The 22,906-nt window shown below is 40.1% G+C and overlaps 1 protein-coding gene across 1 annotated transcript in view; it reads left to right on the forward strand.

Annotated features, from left to right (window-relative positions):
• Positions 1-4,520: 4,520 nt before the first annotated feature.
• cacnb2a (calcium channel, voltage-dependent, beta 2a) overlaps positions 4,521-22,906 on the forward strand; it is a gene marked incomplete at its 5' end in the record, with an annotated part of 41,605 nt that continues 23,219 nt past the window's right edge. Inside the window, 11 exon segments of the mRNA XM_035656951.1 lie at positions 4,521-4,640; positions 11,368-11,490; positions 11,604-11,740; positions 11,845-11,921; positions 12,246-12,379; positions 15,728-15,808; positions 15,910-15,968; positions 17,252-17,361; positions 19,506-19,657; positions 21,396-21,491; positions 21,996-22,178. Coding sequence (XP_035512844.1) covers positions 4,521-4,640; positions 11,368-11,490; positions 11,604-11,740; positions 11,845-11,921; positions 12,246-12,379; positions 15,728-15,808; positions 15,910-15,968; positions 17,252-17,361; positions 19,506-19,657; positions 21,396-21,491; positions 21,996-22,178 — 1,272 coding nt within the window.

A 22,906-nucleotide genomic window follows, 5' to 3' on the forward strand; every position in this document is an offset into this window, starting at 1 on the left:
TAAAAGAGAAAAGCAGCTAATTCTTTCATTAATGAAGCTAAAAAGATTGAGTTTTTTGCTTGAAAATGAGTTTGGTTGCATCCTAATTTTACGTTGATCATTGCAGCTCCAGTTTTTATTGCAGATTAATTTACTGATAACTATTTTATTTTAATTTTTTTCTATAGAATTATGAAAAGCATCCATCACTTACAGATTCGAGCCCTGTGCAGGACTTTTTTCTTAATGCTGCTCCTGCAAGATTTTGGACCATTTGCGCCCGCACTTTAGAGATTTTGTGTCTTCTCCTGCCTCACAGAGAAAAGTCAGTAACAACTGAGAAATTTCTCCAAATGTCAGATTTGCTTTGCTTCACTCTTGTTTTGTAAAAACCTGCTTTGATCTTCTTTTCAGCTTCATTTGTGAAGTCCGTCTCCATCCTTCTGGTTGGCGCTCGCAGTTCATTCTTTGACCACCTGCTCACACCCGCACTCGTTCCCAGTACAGTCCTCTACACCAGATAGTCAATTTCCAATTATATTTAATATGATATAATGAAATATCCACATTTAAGAAGCTGGTACCAGCTAATATTTTGTATTTTTTCTTAAAAGCTTCAGTCAAACAATCAATTTATTCATCTTTTCTCAAACTATACAATCAAGTGATCAAAAAGACAGAAATACAGATGCTATTTAAGTGATGCTCATTGAGCAAACACTGCAGTTAAATGCGAAATATGAGAAAGTTCATTGTAAATATAACAGTAGAGCCTTTTGTGTGTTTTGTGTCAGCAGCATCGTTTGTCATTTTGCATTTGCACACCAGTAACCAGTTAGAAATATGAAAACATCCAGTCCATTTTCTTCATGTCTCTTTTGCTTGTCTTGTTGCTTTAGTTTCCCCCGATGTTCTTCCTCACAAAAATAAGAACGCAGGAGTAGGAGGGGGCGTGAATTATTTTCAGCTTCCAAAGGAGGGCATGAAAGGATAAGTTTGAGAACCGACGCATGAATCAATAATGAGAATAATGATTAGTTGCAGCCTTAATATGATGCACAATAACAGGTGAGCAGATTCCGATTTTGGGATTTTGCGACTGTAAACAAGCGCTTCTCTTCTGAGACGGCGACGATGTGACAACTACTTCTACCATATCAGGGTGAATGTAATGTAATGTGTGTTTATGTCTGAAAAGAACAAAACAGCATGTACAGTCGACACAGACCCCGTATCCACGCAGCACATTCACTACCCAGCGTTGATCACTGCAGAGACACAACGAGCAGATGGACTGACTGTGAGGGGTAACTGAGGAAAAAAAAATGAGGGGAGTGACAGAGGAAGAGGAGGAGGAGGGGGGAGCAGAGACAGAGATAGAGAGGCAGAATCACTGAAGGAGTGTGCAGGACAAACATTGACAGGCTGAGACACAGAGTGAGGAGGGAGCTTGCAGCACCTGAGAGGCAGCAGCTTCATTAGCATCAGGAGGAGAGTCGCTCACAGGCAGCCACGCCGGGACTCGTGCAGATAAATTGCTGTTATCCACCGCTTGTGGAGCAGCTACAGGGGGAGGCTACAGCGGAGGAGGAGAACGAGGCTGGAGCCAAAGCTTGAATGAGAGAATGAGAAGCATCGCTGCCACCTGACTCATACGGGGAGTCAGCCTCAGCACCTGCAGCGGCACTCTGAGCACTCCGGCTATCAAGGAGACTGGGGCAGACGGGGAGAGAGCTGCTGAGATTATGCGCGGGGCAGAGAGCTCCTGTGGATTCCCCATCTTTGGCAACAGCAGCAGCAGCAGGAGGAGCAGGAGCTGTGGCTCTACAGATAACAGCAGAGCTAGCTGGAGCTGCAGCAAAACAAGGAGCCCTCACTCCAAAGCAATTTATTTATCCAGAGATGAAGGTAGCATTTACAGCCAAAGTGTAACAGGAACCAGCTGCAGATGCTGCCACAGTGTTGAATGTACCTGTAGCCCGAGCAGTGACGGTCGCTGCAGCGCTGGTGTCAAGGTGACCACAGCAGTGCAGTTAGGTGTAGTTGTAGCTGTAGCTGGGGGGGGCAGTGGCTCAGGACACTGAATGACCAGTGTGGCTGATGAAGGCCACCTGGATCCGCTTGCTGAAACGAGCCAAGGGAGGTCGCGTCAAGAGCTCTGATGCCTGTGTAAGCAGATTTTGAGTGTGTTTACATCGTGAAAGCCTGTTGTTTTGTTTTTTGTGTGTGTCTGTGTGTGCGCCTGTGCATGTGTGTGTTGTTGCAGTCTCTAGTTCATCCATCAGTCCATAGCGATGGGGTCAGCGTGGCACGGTTGTGTATTGCCTGGTGATGATGAGAAAGCTGGGTGTTGTTATCAGTTATGGCTGTCAGATTCTGGGCAGAGCTCCATATCACCTCCCTCTGACCCACTGGGACGGTGTTCTTGAGCACGCCCCATCGTTAGACGTGACCTGATGGAATAATCACACCGGGCCAGGTATGTTCACCTGCACCTTTTAAGGCCGTTTTAAGCTCGTAAAAGAGAGGCTAATGTGCAATAAGATGCCAATTTAGGATATTAATGTAGTATCCGAATGAATTCTAACACAAGATTGAGCAGCGTTTGACACACGGGTTTAGATGCTTGTTGATGTTTTGAAAGCCACTGCGAGATTACATTGATCATGAGCACAACAAGAGCAGCCCATGGATAGTTAATGAGCTTACTTTGAAATGAGTTATTCATATCAGGTACAAAAGAGGGAGGATGAGAGCCACAGAGGCAATTGATGAGCAGCAGGGTTTTATGTAAGATGGAGGACATAAATATGAATAACCTTGTATTATGAACGGTCACAACACTTATGTTGTCTCTGTGTGTAAGTCAGGTAATGTAAGTGGAGAGGTGGGAGATCCTCCTTTGTATGGATGTGATGGCTGGGTAATTCTAATCAGGCACAGAGTGAGGGAGGCTATTTTTAACTCAGACAGCAGAGTGTAATGGTGCAGTGAGATGAATGAAAGACCTTGTGTGAGTGGTATAGTAGCGTGCAGGTAAGGATAAAGCTCACACTGCCTTTACTTAGTTAGAAATCCCTTCTTTTAATCTCAGACCCTCATTTATAGTTAAATGAAACTGATTAATTAAAGTGGTGCTGGGAAATTATTCTGCAGTGCGTGTGCAAATGTTGGTATTCTTTCCAACATCCACAAATTAAATTATAAAACTTTTCCTCAGTGTTTTCATTTTATTTCAGTTAGCTGTAGCTACTAGCACTAACTACATATTTACACTACGCAAAACTTACTTATAACCACGACATGCCTCTGTTTTAAATCATATATTTTTATTAATATGTTTACAAATTCTATTAGTTAGATATGTGTATGTATAAATAAAATACATATACATTAAAATAAATACATATAAATGAAAAGCAGGTAAACTAGCCATGCTAATGGTTGGCTATCTCACTTAGCTCAGCAGTGTACCATTAACCGCCATCTTTGCCAGCAGAATTTGTGATTTGATGTGGTTAAGCTATTTTTAAATCACATTTTTTAAACATATTCAATTATAAATCGATAAATTATATAGATTTCAAGGCAGGTGGAAAGCTTAAAGGACACAAATTCTTCGCTTTAATACTGTGTTCTTCCCTCGTACTCCTTAAGTTTCCCAAAACGCAGTGTAGTTTTTACTGTAGGTTGAAAATGAACATGTTTATATGACACCCCTTCTGTCTATTTTTATCTATGTATTTTATTTGATCTATTTTTACTCATTGTAAACACTTTGATCTATATAGTAAGAGCATGCAAGTGTCACATAATCTACTTTGGAAATGATTTATGTTATGTTATTTATAAGATTCTTTCAGATGTGTGTGTGTGTGTGTGTGTGTGTGTGTGTGTGATGGTGTGCACCAATGCACTGCACGCAGGAGTGTGTCTAAGATAGCGATCATATGTGTTTTGGTGTTTGTGAGTCTGCTTTTTTTATGAGTAGATCTGTCGCAACCACGTATCACATGGAGAGATACTGGGACCTGGTGTTCTTCAACAATATCCGCCAGTGTTTGTCACAGAATGATCAAAACAAATCTGCAGGCGAGCAGCTGAGTGAGAGCTAAGGATAGAAGATGAGCTGCTGGTGATGTGAATCTATGAAAAATGACTGTTTGTGTCCTTTGGCATCCTTTCCTAGTAAAAGAGGAAGTGTCCATAATTTGGTTCACATTCAATCAGCTCATGTGATTTCCTCAAGTTGTTTCAGCGATGTGATTGATAGATTACATTTTATTGAGCACAGCCTCTACGTTCATTATTTCATGAAATCAACTGATGATCAGAGCTTAACACTTCAGTCTGTGTGGGTGTGTGTGTGCACATTTCTAAGTTGCACATCAGATGCTCAACCCCAAAGTTTCTTTGAAGAACAAGAACAATGGGAAGCAGATTAAGTTGCTGTGAAGTCCAATGCTTCCCTGACACCTGTCATTTTTAAAGCGCGAATCCAAATGAATGGAGTTTGACTTTGAGTGTTTGTGTGTCCGCAGGGTTCGGCCGACTCCTACACCAGCCGTCCATCAGACTCCGATGTGTCCCTGGAGGAGGATAAGGAGGCAGTGCGCAGAGAGGCAGAGCGACAGGCTCAGGCACAGATCGACAAGGCCAAGGTTGGTATTCAAAATCCAGCAGCCCTAAGGTCACTCGTCCAGTTTCTAACTACTGAAATTATGGGCCAGGCAGGGTCTGTCATGGACATTTCAAACTGGGGGACAGACTGTGCGAATCAACATTTTTATACTTTTATTTTGTCAAGAACAAGTTCAGGGTGCAAATATTTATGGAAAGTGAGGAGTTTTGGGCTGTTCCAGTGGGATGTTTGAGGCTCGTAAGACTGCAAGATAACAAACATGACTGCAAAGTTTGCATGATTTAAGGTATTTTAAAAATGTGACAAATGGCACCATTAAGTCTAGGTTTTAGGATTAAAGTTAGAATTAGTGTTCGGTTACGCTCAGTGTAAGGGGGTTAGGCATGTGGTTGGTGTTGGTATGTCAGTGAGGGTCCTGGCAAGTAGAGACATATGTTTGCACAGACAGAAACTGGTTTATTATCCTTGAATGAGTGATGTCAGGCATCATTCAGTCGTAATGTAAACTTTACACTGGTTGGTTTGTTGTTGGAAGATGAAAAAAGGAAGCGTCTGCTTCCCTTTTGGGCTCATTTCTTAGGCCTACATTTTTTTACTATTGTCATATTTCAGTGGCAGTCTCTAAGTCAGAGCACTTACTAACTGTTTGGTCAAAGTTTCTGTATAAAGTTGGTGTAATTTTTAAGTTTTCTGACTTCCCGAGCTCATTTTGCCAACATAAGATGGTTAATGATATGATGTTTTATTAATCCTGTAGTGACTATGAGAGCAGGATAGTGGAGCTGATTTCAGCTGGTTTCTAAGATGAAGGAAGGGCTGTTAGGGGCTGCTGATGTGAGAGGTTAGGGGCCTCGGAGGACTCACCGTCACTGTTTATCAGAGCCAAGCCTCGCCTGCTCTGCTCTGCTCTGGGCCACAATTAGCGGCATATAAACAAACACACACACGGCAGAGCGGGCTTGCCTTTGTGCGACAGAAACTGCAATCAGAGCTCGCTTCCACAGAATCACTCAAATTGCCGGCACTGTTAAGATTTATGCCTTTGATCTTTGAAATAATTTGCCTATCGTCTGTGCACGTTCTGTTCTCTTCCTGCTCTACAGCTCACTAGATAGCCCATGGTGTTCTATTTTTGCACGTTCATTCAAGCAAGTGTCTGAAAAATTGGTTTATTGTCTTTCACCGGGTGTTTAGTGTCTATAACCGCTAGCACGCTCATTAGCTGTAAGCTGTAAGCTCTCGGTTATCCATCCATTCTAGCAGACATTTTCCTCCTGCTCTGCGTCTCGGCGTAGCTCGTAGCTGGCAGAGAGACAGATCATTCCGGCAGATCTGTGTTGTTATTTTCCAGAGCCACCCTCTCTGGCTCACTAATTAAAAAGATAAGTTGGCTTTATAGATAACCTGGTATAATTTACCCCCGCTGGCATTTTACATGACAGATGAGTAGTAAAAAAAATAGCCTGTCAGTCGTCTGGCCACCAGACAGAGAGCGAGCTGGGGTCAGAGGAAGTGCAGACTCTCTGACTGTGAGCCTTTATGGGCAGTAATTCACAATGACTTCCCTAACATACCGCTGATATTTCTAAATAGTGACGATAAGGTTGATAGCTTCAATATTATGTACAAGCTGTACAAACACGTATTATTATTTTTACCCCGTCAATCACTGAGTATCGTCAGTGCTCGTCAGTCTGTGAAAACAGTTGTATAAAGTCTTCTGTGGCTCTAGAGAAGCTTTGGGATAATAACCCTGGATGAGGTCATCTGGCTTGGAGACTTTTCTTTTTAATGGAAAGGCTTTGTACAAACTTGATGAGTAGAGTTTGAACTATGAGAGCATATATCAGAGAGGGGGAGCATTATAGTTGCAATATGGAAAGTTTTGGGATCAGTTTTTGGAGCTTGACGCATTTTAGAGTCAAAAAGTTGATTTTGACTGTTCTTTGTTTACCAGTCCATCTTTGAAAGTGCCACAATCTGGAGCCTTTTCTTGAGCCGACAGATATTATTGGCCTGTCGCAGACATATTGGTATTGTATTGATATGTCATATGATGTGCACCGATATAAAAACTAGTACAGTAGTTATGTTTAGCTATTTATTTTATTTTTATCTACTCTTCTTTCTGTGTTAATTTCAGGAATTGGTTGACAACGTAGCATATATGTTAAATTATTTAACATGCTAAAGAACATTTAACTATTAATATTCTTTAATAAAGTGATATGTTTTTAGAAAGCAGGCTTCTGAGTGCCTTTGCAGAGTTATATCAGTGCAAAATGTGTCTATTTTCAGCTCAGAAATGCACTATATCAGTTGACAAATCATTAATGTCCCCTTTATAAACACTATCGGTCAGGCTCTAGCCTTTTCTAAATGTATTTTCTATTTATTATCTATTTTCTGATGTAAAAGAATGTGGGCTATATATTATAACTTTACTTATTTATACACATTAATATGTGTCCATTCAATTCAGAGGTTATCCCACCTGACCTCCTATGTCATCTGATTAGTTGCACATCTAGTCTGGTGTCATAAGGCTCTGATTTGTTTCAGATACACTATTCAGGTCAGGTCGTTCAAGGTGACTGGCTTTAAAGCTGCTATAATCAATATTTTTATATCCTCAATGGATGAAACAGCTACTTGTATGTGAAAGTGGTCACTTATACTGTCATTTTCGCCATCTTTAAGCTTATTGTTTTCGTATTCCAGCCTGTAACTTTACTTTTTTTGGTGAACATAGTGGAGCATTTAGACACTCAAAAGACAGATGTTTCCCTCAGGAGTTGGTGGAGACCAAAACAGAGCCAAAGGGAGATTGATCATGTGTCAAATGTTATGTTTATAGCTTTCCACTGCCTCCAGGTGCCAATCTGTTAATGGAGGTTTAAATGCTATGACTAATTCCTCTTTTTGTTTGTTGTATAAGGTTATGGATGTCTCCTTTTGTCTCTAAAGAAGCTCTAACTCACCAGAGACAATGGATACAATATGGGATCTGACTTGTTGAATTAGTGCTCACACATTACAGGACAACCAATAGATGTAAATAAGATGTATGATAGAATATAAAAGATAAACTCACTCCAACTATACGCTCCAGGCATTGAAGAAAGAACTGGTAGCTGCAATGGATTAGTCACAGACTAACATTACTTAGTGAGCATACGCACCATATACTGACGCAACCTTGGATAATTATAGAAATATCTTCCCGCACTAAATTAATGAAGGTTATGGTTCCCTTCATACCACATAATAATATATATTTCACAGGCTCCCAGTAGAGCCTAAGGCCAGCGCACATAGCTAAAGAGAATTTATTTCAAATCGATGCACAACGTCCAAGGTGAAACAGAGTGAGAATCTTGATTTATATCATGAGATCCTGTGTGTGCTGCTAATGGAGAGGCTGTGGCATGTTACATGGCAAATCAGCAACAGCAAGGGCAAGTGTTCACTCAGTCAGTGTAAGTACAGTACAGTGAGGGCCAGGAGGTATTATCCACTGAAATATTCATGGTGGGATGAGATATTGTGACGATCGTCGTGTGGTGTTAATTGGCTATGGTCCATCGCACTGCCTCCTAGATAGGTTTTTTTTTTTTTTTTACTGGTTATCTCTGTGTTATCTTTAATATGCCTCTTATCTCAATGAATGTGTCTGCTCTAACTTCCTGTCCCCTGCTCCCTTTTTTTGCACTACATCTTGTCCTCTATCCTCCTGTCCATCTCCTTTCCCTTTCTTTTCCATTCCCACCCTCCTCCTCCGATGCTTCTTACCAGGTCTCTAACCCTCTGCCTCTGTCCTCTCTCCCTCCCTCACTGCAGTCAATATGGCATCCATAATGAAGGCCTGTGTTACGTAAAAAGCAACAGAGCAGTATGGGCTTGGTCAGGAGATGTAGAGACGCTGCATAGTGGCGTTAAAGGTGCCATTATGTACGAAACCCCGCAATCACCTGTGATACAAGGTGGCACGTAGGACGTGTATGTGTGTGTTATTGGTCTGTAAAATGTCGTTAAGCCTATAAAAAAGCTTCATCTGACAGCCGGTCATGATGGATAAAGGCAGAACAGAGCAGCTGGGAGGGAGGAAAGAAGCAGCGGTCCATCCAGAGAGCACACATACATACATATGAGTACTAATGGACCTCATGCATTCATACAACCGTGTGTGGCTCAACGCATGCAAACGCCAAGGACGCTTTGTCCTCTGCGGGTCCCGGCACTGCACACATTGGATTGAATGATCTCCTCAATGGAGATGTCACAAGCGCACACACATTCACCTTACAACCGTCACTCCGTGGAATATTTACATTGCTGTCGGCGTGAGGAAAATGACTCCAGGAGGATTTCGCTAATGTATTATTTCCATAATCCCTCATAGTTCATCATAGTCATAGTCTTCACACCTGTTGTATTTCAATGAGGCATTAGAGGAGAGTGAAAGCCATGATGAAGGAGATGGCCCCTCATCTGTAAAGCTCCTCCTGGAGCCGTTGATGAATTACTCCCATAGTGCCGAGCTTCAATGAGCATTGCTGCCTGTTTGAAAGATCTCAAGCAGCGTTCAGATCAAAGCAAATCCAATCAGCTCCCGCTCTCCTATTGAATTGTTGGAGGTTGAAGGTTAATGGAAAAGCCTTGAATTAAAAATATTAATCTTTAAAAGTCATTTAATCTCATATTGAGTATTTAAACCTGCGATACCAGATGTGTTAGCCAGTAGGGGGCAGCAGGTTGATATTGACATATATCTTTTAGGCTGATATGAATTGTTGACAGTTGTCTATACCAGTGGTTCCCAACCTTTTTCCTTAAGGGACTGCTTTTCTATCATTGATTAAACTGACAACCCCTTGACTAAATTATGTATTTTATGTATTTTTCATATTATATTAAATGGATGACAATAACAGTACAGAACAACTGATACACTTCCTGTGAATATTGCATCAGAGATGAGTTTTCCCCAATATTTTAGGAACTTTTTATGTATTTTAACATTTTTAACAATCATACAGACTTAATAGGCTTCTTTATTGACAAATTCAGTGTTTTCTTCTCCCTGACACTCGCTCTGTTAGCTCTTTGGTTGTTATAACTGAATACTTTTTACTGCAGGACGATGAGATACAATTTTTGTACATTTTTAAAGTTTTCCAACACCCCTTAAGATCAAGAATAATTTGGTTCTTTAATATGGGCGGCTGGAATAAAACCTCCAGTGGGCACAAACCTACTTTCAATATGTGTTTAATTAAAGTGCCAACACTGATAATGTGTCACAGTCTAAGTTTATTTCAAGTTCAGTTGCAGCTTTAGGAATATAGGAGAATTATTTAGTTGTGTTTACATTCCAAATTAACTTTTCTTAAATTAAGTTGCACTAAACCTGATACTAATATAGATATCTACCTCTTTTTTTTGGCTTTATATGCACTGAATTAAAACTGGAAATCAGCTCAACTGTGGCACATTTTATTTTTAGGTTGCTACGGGTGAAACCGGCTATTTGAGTGCATTTTGAAAGCATTTTTCAGAATCTGTATAAAGTCCAACTGAAGTTACAGCTTCAAAGCGCTGATCTAGTGGGTTCAATTTGACTCCCAGCTGAATATCCCACACCCCTTCCCCCTCATCTTGCTCTCTTTCATGTGCAGGTAAATATTTAGCGGGTGAGTCTACGCTGTGAGATTAATACTCTGAGCTACATCCCTGTGCATTTCGTTTTGGCTTTTCAGGTGACTTCAGTCACGCTTGTCACACAGTCAAAGGCAGAGCAAATGTAATCTGGTTGAAGCCATGACCACGTTGCCAACTGTTGCTGCCATCGCCACCAGGCTGGCTCCAAGATTATGTCCAAAAGCATTTTATGTAGGGATGTGTGTCTTTTGTGGGTATATTCTAGTCTTGCAGAGATCTGGATTTAGACTGTTTGTCTGTGAGCATATTCTCCCATTACATTTTTTCATGACGTGACCTTATTAAATCTTATTCAAATCCCTTTTTGTAGAAAATGTAATGCGTCACTATGGGAAGAGGAGATTTGCTTTTTGCTGTATGCAAAAATGTGTCTGGAAAGAAAGAAAGTTGCTCCCTCGTATGTGGACAGTCAGCAGTGTTAGGTGGTTCTATCATGGCTCGAAGGAGTGCAGGAAACATTTCATTAGCTGTGTGCATTATCTCAATAGACGGTTTGTCCTAAAGAGGAAGGTCAGCAGTGATCCGATAGGAAGGCCGGTATTGATTCAGCCGTTGTAAAGATTGTGGGATTGATTTATGAACAATTTACACGAGTGCTGTTTTTGCTACTCATAAGTAAGTGCAAGACAAGAGTCCCGTTTTACTATTTGTGTCAGAGTAGTGATTGCTACAGACACTACAATGTTGCATCACTCTGAATTGTAAAGTGTAAGTGTTTTCGCCTGTAGCAAACAGACAGTGCAGCGGCCAAATCATTCATAGAGAGATAGCTAAACTAAGTCTGGGTGAGTCATGAGCCTGCTTGTATCCCTCACCCAGGGTTATTTTTACACCTCGCACAAAGACAAGAATCAGAGCTCACCGACAGAGACCAGAAAGATCAAAATGTTTTAAGGATGCCACTCTCTGAGGTTATGGGTCTGGATTCTTTACAGTTAGGATCGAACTGCTGTTTGAGTCATTTATATCTTTTGCCCAATCTGACATTTTCATTAATTTCCCTCCTTTTGTTCCTCCTTGAAAAGACCAAACCAGTTGCATTTGCTGTTCGCACAAATGTCAACTACAGCCCGAGTCACGATGATGACGTCCCCGTGCCAGGCATGGCCGTCTCCTTTGAGGCCAAAGACTTCCTCCATGTCAAAGAGGTGCGTTCCAGTTCGAGATGATATTCAAGACAGCAATGCTGAGGGAAGTAAAGATGGTGATCAGGAGAAGAAGTAGGATGCTAAAGATAACTGTCTTTAATTATTACGTGTAGAAATTCAACAACGACTGGTGGATAGGACGCCTGGTGAAGGAAGGCTGTGAAATCGGTTTCATCCCCAGTCCTGTGAAGATTGAAAACACTCGTATCCTCCAGGAACAGAGAGCCAAACAGGGCAAGTTCCACTCCAGGTAAGCTCCGTGTCTTGGCCGGGAGATTTTTTAAATTGAATGTGGCCTTCTTGAGAGTTTGTGTTGTTGATTTCTGATGTCAAACACTTTCTCTCTCTTTTCAGTAAATTGGGAGCAAACTCATCTTCTAGTTTAGGTGAAGTGGTTCCTAACTCACGGAAATCTACTCCTCCTTCGTCTGGTAAGTAAGCTGGACAGGAAACTTTAAAACTCCAACTTTATACTTCATAGATTATTTGGTCTTTTTAAAGCAACTTTTAACCACTGCAGTGAATTCAAGCTGAAGGTAAGACCCACTACTTAGATGTTTCATAGTTTGAATTTCTACCTGCAATAAAGTTATAAGTTATATGTTTTAACTGCCATAATTGTACTTTTACATGTTTCATTTGCTGTCCTTGTACAGAAGCATAGATCACTCTCACTGTGAAATGTGCCCCCCGTTACCTGTGACCTCCTGTGGTCACCTCTGTGTAACGGTGCTCCTGTCTGTCTGTGTGTGTAGCCATTGATATAGACGCCACAGACTTAGACCCCGAGGACAATGAGCTTCCGGTCAACCTGCGCTCCCCTAAAGCCAGTCCAAACACTGTCATGTCACCCCTAGCAAAAGAGAAAAGAATGCCCTTCTTTAAGAAGGTAAACTCTGGACTACCCCACGTCCTCCTCTTCTCTATCTGTCCGCACGGCTCAGACTAAAATGCCTGTGGCTGCTCGGCCTCACTCAGCGTCCGTCCTGTCTGTCTACGCCACCGTCCTTGTCCCCTCGGCGTGCACCCCGTCCGTTAGCATGCATGCCTGTTCTTAACCTCTTTTCTTTCTCCTCTTCCGTCTCACCACAGCTAAGCAGAAGCAGAAGTCGGTAAGTCGTGGCGTGCAGTGCACCAGCTCAGCAGGGTCTGGGGATGACCTCTGTGGTCTGAACTGTACAAACCCTCTATACGATTCCTCTGCAGAGACTCAGCTCTGTACTGACCTCTCACCCTGCTCACCGCTCCTGCAGTCCTCTGTGTTGTGTTTGTGATTGTTCATGTGTTTGTAAGTGAACTTGTGATCCTGATTGAGTGAGAGCTCAGTGTGAACAGCTTTTTAATGAGCTAGACGAGATCTTAGTCAGCTTTTTTACTTTTAAAGGAATAGTTATACATTTATGATAAAATATCCCTAGTAGGCTTCTTGCTAAAAGTCAGATGAGGAGATTGATACCGCTCTTATATCTTCCATTAAATATTAAGCTGGAGTACGGTTAGCTTATCTTAAAGACTGGAAACAGGGTTGGGCCAGCTAGCCTGGCTCCGTCTAAAGGTGACAAAATCTACATACCAGCATCTCTAAGGCTCACTAGTTAACATCTTAAATCATGTTTGTTTGATCTGCACAAAAAAACAAGACTCAAGGAAGTCACTGCTCCCAGCAAAGAAATAGTCCGGCACATTACCCCTCATAAAACGGCAACTTGTCCTTTTTACATGTTTTTGTACAAATTAAGCAAACAAGATATATTGTGATCATTAGTGAGCTTTAGAGGTGCTGGTAGGAAGATTTTATGATCTTTTCGACAGAGCCAGGCTAGCTGTTTCTCCTGTTTCAAGTCTTTGTGCAAAGTTAAACTAAGCAGCTGCTGGTTTTAGTTTTATATTTAAAGTAGAGTCAATCAGCTCATCTAACTCTCAGTGAGAAAGCGTACAAGCATATTTCCTAACATGTGAATTATTCCTTTAATTGTTGTTGTCATGTAGACATGAAACAAACCTTTGTTATTTCAATCAGTGACAGCAGCAATAAATGCTGTTTGCTAAAGGCCTGAGAATGTGAAAATCAACATCACAGCATTCAAATATATTTCAAATATTATTTTTCCCTCATCAAATTATATTTGCAATGTGCGACATGTATACAAAATCACAACAAACTCTCACACATCTAAAAAACAATTTGATTTAGTCCGTTCAATTTGGGCAGTTTGATTTTGAGAAATGCGAATACATTTAGATAATATTGTCACAATATGGCCAGTGAAAGTTTTCCATGACTATGCTGACATTAACCAAGTAATCCAGAGCTGAATTTAGGCTACCAGAAGTATTTCTTCAGGACCACATTGTCCATTAATCCCCTTGTGTTAGTCAGCAGTAGTGTGCATCAGTTCCCACAATGTCCCGAGGGAAGCCCGATGACGGCAGCAAGTGTTACACAGAAAGAAAATGTTTTGAAGTAGAGAGAAGAGGAAGAGGGGGCAATAGACTGTAATATAAAATCTACTAAAACACTCATTGTAAAGATAACACGAACTGAGAGAACAGCTTGAACACTAGGACAAATAAGGGGAAAAAAGTTAATCGGATATGATAATCAACGGTCCTTTTTAAGTAGTCAACCCTCTCTGTTTCCCCGCTGTCTGCTCTCCGACAGAACTTCAGCTTAGATCCGTGCGAAAGAAAGAAAGAGAAAGTACTTAAATTTTCCTCCAGCATGCTGGCACATCCACCCATCTTTCAAACATGCTTCTCTGCCAGACGCCTGGGATTCACAGCAGCGTCGGGTTCACTGCTTCGCTGTCAGATGCAAACAGTTTAGAGAGAATTAAAGGGACATTTTGTCCAAACAAATTGTGGCACTTACACACCATCAATTGTTTGATTTCAAGTAAGGCTGCTACCAACAGCTATTATCTATTATTATATTAAGTATTTATATTTATTAATTGATGAATCATTTAGTCTAGAAAACCAGAAATTTATTACTAGAGACCAATTTAACATCTAGACGTTTTAAAAGATATGAAAATAGTCTGATTTGAATGATAATTTGTGTTTGATATGGTTTTTACTCCACATTCTATCTTATTAATTATGCTTTTTACTTCACTGAAAAGTTTCAGCATCACACTGACACTATTAAGTTGCATACTGAATCAGGAGCAGTGGTGATACATACGTACAGATTTAAAGTGAGCACAGATAAACTTTCCCCCTTCAGCAAACTCTGCCTGTACATCAATACGGACATCAGATGTTTTAGCTGACCAATGGTTCAAAAACCAAATATATTCAATTCTCTATCACATACGACAGAGAAAACGAGTTAACGCTTTCATTTGAGAAGCTGGAGGAGATACAGTTTTGGGCTTTTTTACTTAAATGAAAAAGAACTGTTGCAGGTTAATATTATTATATAATGTATTGATTAATATTCTGTCGAGGGACACACCGTTTTTATGTAAGGTCACATGCATGGGATTTATGTGGCACTAAAAACTGAGACAGCGGCCTGCCGTGACTGAATGAATGTAACACTGAGTTTTATCTTGAGATTGGCCCAAAAAACTATTTAATGTGTATCAGTCACATCACGGTCGATACCCAGTCGGCTTAATAAGGTCAGCACCAGCACTGATCAGGCTTATAAGAACAGTACATTCCTTATTCTGATTTCAGCTCTAATTTTCAAACTTCTTGTCAAAATCACCTCAATGATTTGATCTAAAACTGAGGCTATTACACAAACTGAGCTCCCACTTTGTCCCAACAGCAGTGAGCAAGTTTTTCTACCTGCGTCCTGATTGTTCCAAGTTTTATCAGTCGTAGCTTCTATCGATCTACTGCGGCTTTCTCTCCCTTTCTGACTAACCTTTCCTGTTACATAGTTTCCCCTTTTTTTTATTCAGTGACATCCGAACCATGAAATGAGAGGATTTATCTAAAGCTTTTAATCCATCATAAAATATTGTAGTTTACCATAATCTGATGATGTTACAATTCACAAAGTAAACGGACAAAATTTATTATAAATCAAAGCTAGCTCGTGTGTGTGTGTGTGTGTTTGTCGGGCCAGCTGTGATTTGTTTCATGGTTCACGATGTCCCTGTGCTTTTAAATTGTCTAGTTCATTGTTGTTCCAACTCCTCAAGTGATTTGTGATGGTGAGTGTTTACTCTGTCTCCATAAATGTGTGCAACTGTTTTTCTTCTTCTTCTCCTCTCTTAAGACGGAACACATTCCTCCGTACGACGTTGTGCCTTCCATGCGGCCCGTGGTTCTGGTTGGACCGTCACTGAAGGGCTACGAGGTCGAGACTTTGACGTTTCGAACACAAGATATGTGTCCACTTTTTAAGTGTTTCTAAAGTGTTTTCTAATGTTTCTTCCCTTAAATTTCCCCCGTCCACAGGTGACAGACATGATGCAAAAAGCACTGTTTGACTTTTTGAAACACAGATTCGAGGGAAGGTGAGTTTCTCTGTGACCTTTTTAAAATACAAGCTTCCTTCCTCATTCTTCCTCTCTCTCCAACTCTATAGGCTGGTATTTATCTGTCCCCCGAGGTTAGCCGAGGGAGTGTGTAACAAGTTTGTTTGGCCTGGAGATGTGTGCTGCTGCTTTAAATAGGCCCTCTCCATGTCCTTAATAGGCCATAATGGGCCCTAGAGCAGAGCAGGATTCTCCTTACTCAACGTTGAGTCCGTCCACCCATCTGAAGCAGAGAGGCCATGAAGTTACACAACACTTAAGATCCACTCAGACCACCAGCAGCTGCAGCAAATTCTGCTAATTCCCTTTTTAGCCCTGCTTTTCAAACAGGGTTTAACTATGACATGTTATCAAGCTATATCGGTCCTATTCATTCTCAAGAAAACGATGTGTTACAGTGCGCTCTTGTTTTAAAATAAAGGGAGCATGAGTAGCTTTACAGTATAGGATGTGTAGGGATTAGAGAACCCATAGGGAACTCATTTGATTTGTCTTTCAGCATTGTTGCTGCTGTTATTGTTTCCTACAGTGTAATGTTTTTTGTTATATGTGAGTGTGCTTGGACTGTCAGTAAGTAGGTGTTCTCTGTATAATAACGCGAGTGGATACAGTTTTAATTATGAGCCTGATGCTGCTGATAAACATAATTTCTCTTCCTGTTCTTCATAATTGACAGTTCCTGCCATATCTTACCTTATTAAACATTCAATATATGAAATAAAACCCTGCCTAAATATTGTATAAAGTAGATTTCTTTACTGTGTTAGAAGTTAATATTCAGAAGACACGTCTCTCTCATAAAGTCATGTTTTATGTTTCCATCGGTTTAGTGAGAGTTAGAAACTTTTAGTGGGGTTGGTTGGGTTTTAATCACCTGCATGTTCTCATTTAAAATCATATTAGTGGTTTTCATTAGACCTCTGGGAAATCAGAAAATGAGTTGCATTGGGTTCACCCTAAGAAGTCTTGGTTGGGATCCAGCCCGCACTTATACAGTTTTAAGGACTTGCTCTGATTTAAAGCACCTTAGAAGAACTGTAAGGTCAAATTATTAACAATCAAATCAAGTTCAAAGAACAGGGATTCCCTTTTATCGTGTGTGTGGATATTTTTAACAAATCTACACTTATATTCTCTATTTTTTTATTTATCTTTTGCTTCTACTTTATTTTTGGTCTAAATATACAGCAAGAACACATTTATCTTCCTCTCATATCAAATCAAGTCCATAATATCTGCATTTTTCTTGTCCCTTGTTTCAGAATATCAATCACACGCGTCACGGCGGACATCTCTCTTGCCAAACGCTCAGTCCTGAACAATCCCAGCAAGCACGCCATCATCGAACGCTCCAACACACGCTCAAACTTGGGTACGCTTGGACTAGAAATGACTGCAATGCCTGGGAACATCTGGTGTTTTGATTCATAATGTTTTCAAGGAGACCAGCTTATGTAGAAAAGGAAGGAAATGATTAAAGCAACTCTTGACAATGGTGATGATAACTCCCGACGGCCCGGAGTGGCCTTGGCCAGTTTTCTTTTGTTAGGAATGAAAGATATCGAGCATAAACGCTCGATAACAAGTTCAAGACCCGCTCCGATTCGACTGGGGTTGATTGGGGTTCAGATGTGATTAGAACGAAACAGATTCCTGAGTCAAACTGAGGTGACAGGGCTTATCTTTGCTATGCATCAACATATGCATAAGTTAGCCCCTGCAGCAGAGTAAGACGTCCCAGGAAAAGCATACACTGGAAGCAAAAAGTGTTTATGTATATTTCACAGAGCCACCACACTACAACTTTATCATTTCAACGGTGTCTCAGAAAAGAATCAAAAGGAGCTTTAAGACAACAGCTCCTCCACCTCTTCTGTCTTTTTAGTGATACATTATGAGACACATTTGGAGCCTTTTTATTGTAAGTGAGTGCTACTTGGAGCCAATTTAGTCAGTCAACAGGCATTATCCATCTTAACAATTCATTTTGTGCTTTTTTTTCCTGCAGATGAACATTTTCAGGAATTTTCTTAAATACAAAAGTGACATTTTGCTCAATGCTACTGAAGCCCTCTGTGTTTCAAGATACAATAAATGATTTTAGGAAAATTTTGTGTTGGAAACAAGTGAAGTTATCTCACCCTTCTGGCATATTTTAGCTGGAAAATGAGAATTTGTGACTCAGTCGAAGTCTAAATGAGCTGTTAGGTTGGAATGTTTTTCATGTTATCAGTTTACTTCAGACTTTGTCGTGACTGGAAGTCATGAAGCTTGGCCATGACTCTTCTCAGATTGGGAAGAGTGCCCTGCTGTGATATTTGTAGGATAGTTTTCGCAGTCACATCGTCATCTGTTGGAGTGGGGGTTGTGTGATGTAACAGTCGGTATTTGTTAGAGGTAACAGAACATGACTCGCTGTTCCTCTCAGAGCTATTAGTCTTTAAGCTGGTCCCTAAAGTCATGATGTCTTTTGAATATTTAAGTCTCTATGAAACAAAGAAAGGAGCCAAGCGTAAAATCAATGATGCAATGCAGTTTGTCAAACCACGTTTAGTAAGTAAGTAAAGATTTATTTATATAGCCCTTTTAAAACAATAGTTATACAGTAAAAACATTAAATATCAAACAGGATAGTAATAAAGAAAGAACCTATGAGTGGTTGTACTTGTGGGCTGCTTGTAGACATAAGATTTAGTATGTCAACAATAAAAGATAAAAATTAACAAGCAAACTCAAAAAGGAGAATTAAGCTTCAGCAGTGTGCTCATTTGGCAAAAAGATTAAGAAATACCAACATAACACACTGAATAAGACACTGAAATGTCAACAGAGGCAACCTTAAGAAGCAGCATTGATTATATAATATAATAACAGCCACTCTTCAGTATATATAACCATTAACAGCCATTAATATTAATCTTTAAATAAATACTTTAATGTATATATCACACATTATAAACTTGATACACTGTATTAATCTGTACTAAGTCTTACTCAGTCTAATAAACTAAATCATCAATATAAAATAATTAGATTGTTGTTCAGTAATGACCATTACATCAGACAATATTCAATATATTCTTTAATAACATTTTGTTTTTAACTGCAATTTGTCTAAAATCCATTAAATTAATTGAAACAGCTAGCTGGGCTCTGTCGAAAGAGAAAATCACAAATGTTTTTAGACTTTTTATACGGATTAAAGAAATATAACATTAACATTAATTTGAGAGCTTTAGAGATCCTGGTTGGCAGATTTTGTTACCTGGCAAGGTCTTTCTTTTCATAAAGACTGTTTCCAGTCTTTATGCTAAGCTAAGCTAAGCTATCCATCCATCTGCTGACAATACAAACACGCATATTTCCTAAAATGTTGAACTATTCCTTTAATTTGTACAACAGAATTTTCACGGAAAGACAATAAATAGTGATAATTAATTATTCGCAGGCTTTATAAGAACAAGGCCAGAAAATAAAAGTAGAACCTCTGAACTCGACTCTCCTTTTCTTCTCCAGCTGAAGTCCAGAGTGAGATTGAGCGGATTTTCGAACTGGCCCGCACGTTACAGCTGGTAGTCCTGGACGCCGACACCATCAATCACCCGTCGCAGCTGGGGAAGACTTCCCTCGCCCCCATCATTGTCTACGTCAAGATCACCTCTCCCAAGGTGAGTAAAAACTAACCTATTTGATCCAGCGACAGAGCCAATCAATGAGAGATCAAAGGAAAAGAGTATGGTGGAGTATAGTAGAGTGTACATACTTCCACCGATGTTTTAACTGGTGTCTCTGTGACTGATCTGCTCCCCAGCTGTGATTTTAAATTCATCATTGTATTTAAAAGCAAGCAAATGCACGAGGGGGACTGATTCATCGCTGTGACCTTCAGTACGAGCAGAAAAGGCTCATGATTCAGTGATCAATTAAAAACACAGGCATTTGGGTAACACAGAAAAATTAGAAAAAGCATAGCTAAGGAGGCATGAGATACAAGCTTTAAATCAAAGTGGCATCAGCGTGAATCACACTCACAGTGGGATAAAATAAAACACTTCTACCACCTGTCCTCTCAATTACAGCCTGCTGCCACATCATATACAGCCAAATTTAAAGGGATAATCACAGTATTATAAGTTTTAATATAACTGCTTATATAACCAGTGATGGAGGAAGTACTCTGGTCATTTACTTAAGTAAAAGTACCAATAAAACAATATAAAAATGTTCCATTACAAATAAATATGTTACTTAAGTTTAAATACATAAGTATTAACAACAAAATGTACTTAAAGTATTAAAAGTACTCGTTCTGCAGATAAATTGTCATATGTTACATTATTAGTTGAACTCCTCTGATTTCATACATTCATACAGTCTGTTTACTAGACTTTATGGCTACAAATTAAAAAAAATGTCCTTGAGTGATGTCACTTGAGTCAGTGTCGGTCGGGGCTGAACTGACTACGAGATCACCAGACCTCTGCGGTCCACTTCTCCTCTTCACCTGAGGCTAGCAGCTCAAGGCTAAATTAACCACTGCTAGCGTAACACACACAAATCTCTGAGTGAACTGTCTGTGGAGTTGCATTGTGGGTAATGTAGGCACCAGGTTTGGACAAGTAAGAAGACGATATCTCTGATTCTGATGCATCGATTTTTATATTTATCCTTTAATACTAATGCATCGATGCATAGGCAGCATTTTAATGTTGTAGCTGGTTGAGGTGGAGCTGGTTAAACCACTTTAGATACAGTTGGGTAGTTTACTCCTTTTTAATATTTTTTTATTTTTGTTAAACGTGGAATAATTAAATCTCTGGACCTCAAACAGTTCTGTCTCCTACAAGGAGTTTTTAACTGGTTATGAAACTGAGTCTCACATTAAAATACTGATGCCTTTATACATGACCTACATAAACATCAGGGAGAAGATTTGTAATTTCCGTATGCTTTATATATTTTTTATACTTTCTGAATTTTTTAATGCAGTCGGTTGTATTCCCCTTGAAATCAATGAAATAAGGCGATTGAAACACTACCGCTGTTGTCCACAGGGGGTGCTAGAATCAACAACAAATTAAACAATTTAGAGAACAAATGTCTTTGAGGTAGAACTGCTAATAACTCATAGACATCTGAAATGTAATTAATAACTAAAGTTGTCAAATTATAATGTAATAAAGTAAAATGTAGAGAATAAAGTAAAGTATTTCTTTCTGAACTGTGGAGTATAAAGTAGAATAAACCAGAAATACTCAAGTAAATGAAACAACCAGTACAGAACTGTAACTATCCTCTTCCTCTCAGGATTTCTCAGACTTGAATATCGCAAACACAAAGCCTAAATGTATTGTAATGCATAAAACAGCCATGACCTTGTTGCCTTCTGACCTTATTTGCCTTCAGGTGCTGCAGAGGCTCATCAAGTCCAGAGGCAAGTCTCAGGCCAAACACCTCAATGTCCAGATGGTGGCTGCAGACAAGCTGGCTCAGTGCCCTCCTGTAAGTCTCCACAGTGGACCCCAATTATCACTGACTTGAATCCAGTGTTTAAAATAACCTGGAGTTTTGGCTCCAAGGCTTTTAGTTTCATGCATATCTGAAGTCAGTTTTTGTTTTATTTGTGCCAGTTCTATTTCTGCTGTTCTGTAATCTGCTTAGTTATTATTTTAGAAAGTGAAGCAAGCACCGCAGGCTTGTGAAAGTGCAGGCTTAATTTAATTCAAATGGTGGTCCGTATCTTTAGGGAATTACTGTTTAAGATTGTCTCAGAGTTAATTCAGAGGGTTGATTCTGACATCGCTCTGACATCTTGTGTATATATATATATAAATATCAGCTTGATTACTTTATGATAGGTTTAATTTTAGATGTCTGTAGATTTCTCAAAACAATCCAAGAATCTGTCTTTTATTGTGAAATTTCCCTTCACCTTCTTGTTTTCTTGACCTCGATGTGTCTCCATCGTCTTTAACCCTGTCTGCGCCCCCTCCTCTCCTTTCTCAGGAGATGTTTGACATCATCCTAGATGAGAACCAGCTGGAGGACGCATGCGAGCATATGGCAGATTACCTGGAGGCCTACTGGAAAAGCACTCACCCCACCAGCTGTAACCCCCCCAACCCAGTGCTAACAAAGCTGCCCACAGCCACCCTGCCCTCCAGCCCGGCCCCGGTCTCTGGCCAGCAGGTAACAAAGTGTTCAAGTGAAGCATAGCTGGGCAGGAAGCGACAGAGGCAGCGCTAGAGCAGTTGGTTCCCAACCTGGTGGCCTAGGGGTCGCCAAAGCTTCACAGGGAGGGGTCGCGAGGCCTTCTTGATTCAAGGGTTGTATGAAACATAAACAGTGGGCCTTTATCTCAGCATTTCATTCATTCATTCATGTGTTAGTTTTAACACAAGCTATATTGACAGAGCCTTCACTCTCACAGCCTCGTCCTGCATTAGAGAAGGACCACGTTAAAATAAGTAAAAGACTAATATAACAGTGGAAAGTGTCAGGGAAGAAGCATGTTAAGTATGAAGAATTCATCCAAATGACTCCTTTTACACAAACTTCCTGCAGTTATAACTATTTGGGTTCATTGTACAGTTTATCAGTTGTTCTGTTACTGTTGAACATAATATGAAATATCCATAAAATGTGTCAAAAAAGGTTAGGAACCACCGTGCTAGAGGGTTAGAAAAGGTCTGTCTCAATACACATAATTATGGAGTCAAGTGCCTACATGTTTTACCTGTGTATTTAAGTGTTCATTATACACACTTATTTAATTTCAGCATAATAATAAATTCAGGAGTTGAGAGGAGAAACACACTTCAAGGTCCAGTGTGTCACATTTAGAAGGATCCCTTGACAGAAATGGATTATAATGAAAGGCTGAGCTGTATTCAAATGGTTTCAATCTGCAACTTCAC

Source organism: Morone saxatilis, unplaced genomic scaffold, assembly GCF_004916995.1.
Source record: "Morone saxatilis isolate NCDOM2014 unplaced genomic scaffold, NCSU_SB_2.0 Contig0, whole genome shotgun sequence".
In the NCBI taxonomy this organism is placed as follows: domain Eukaryota; kingdom Metazoa; phylum Chordata; class Actinopteri; family Moronidae; genus Morone; species Morone saxatilis.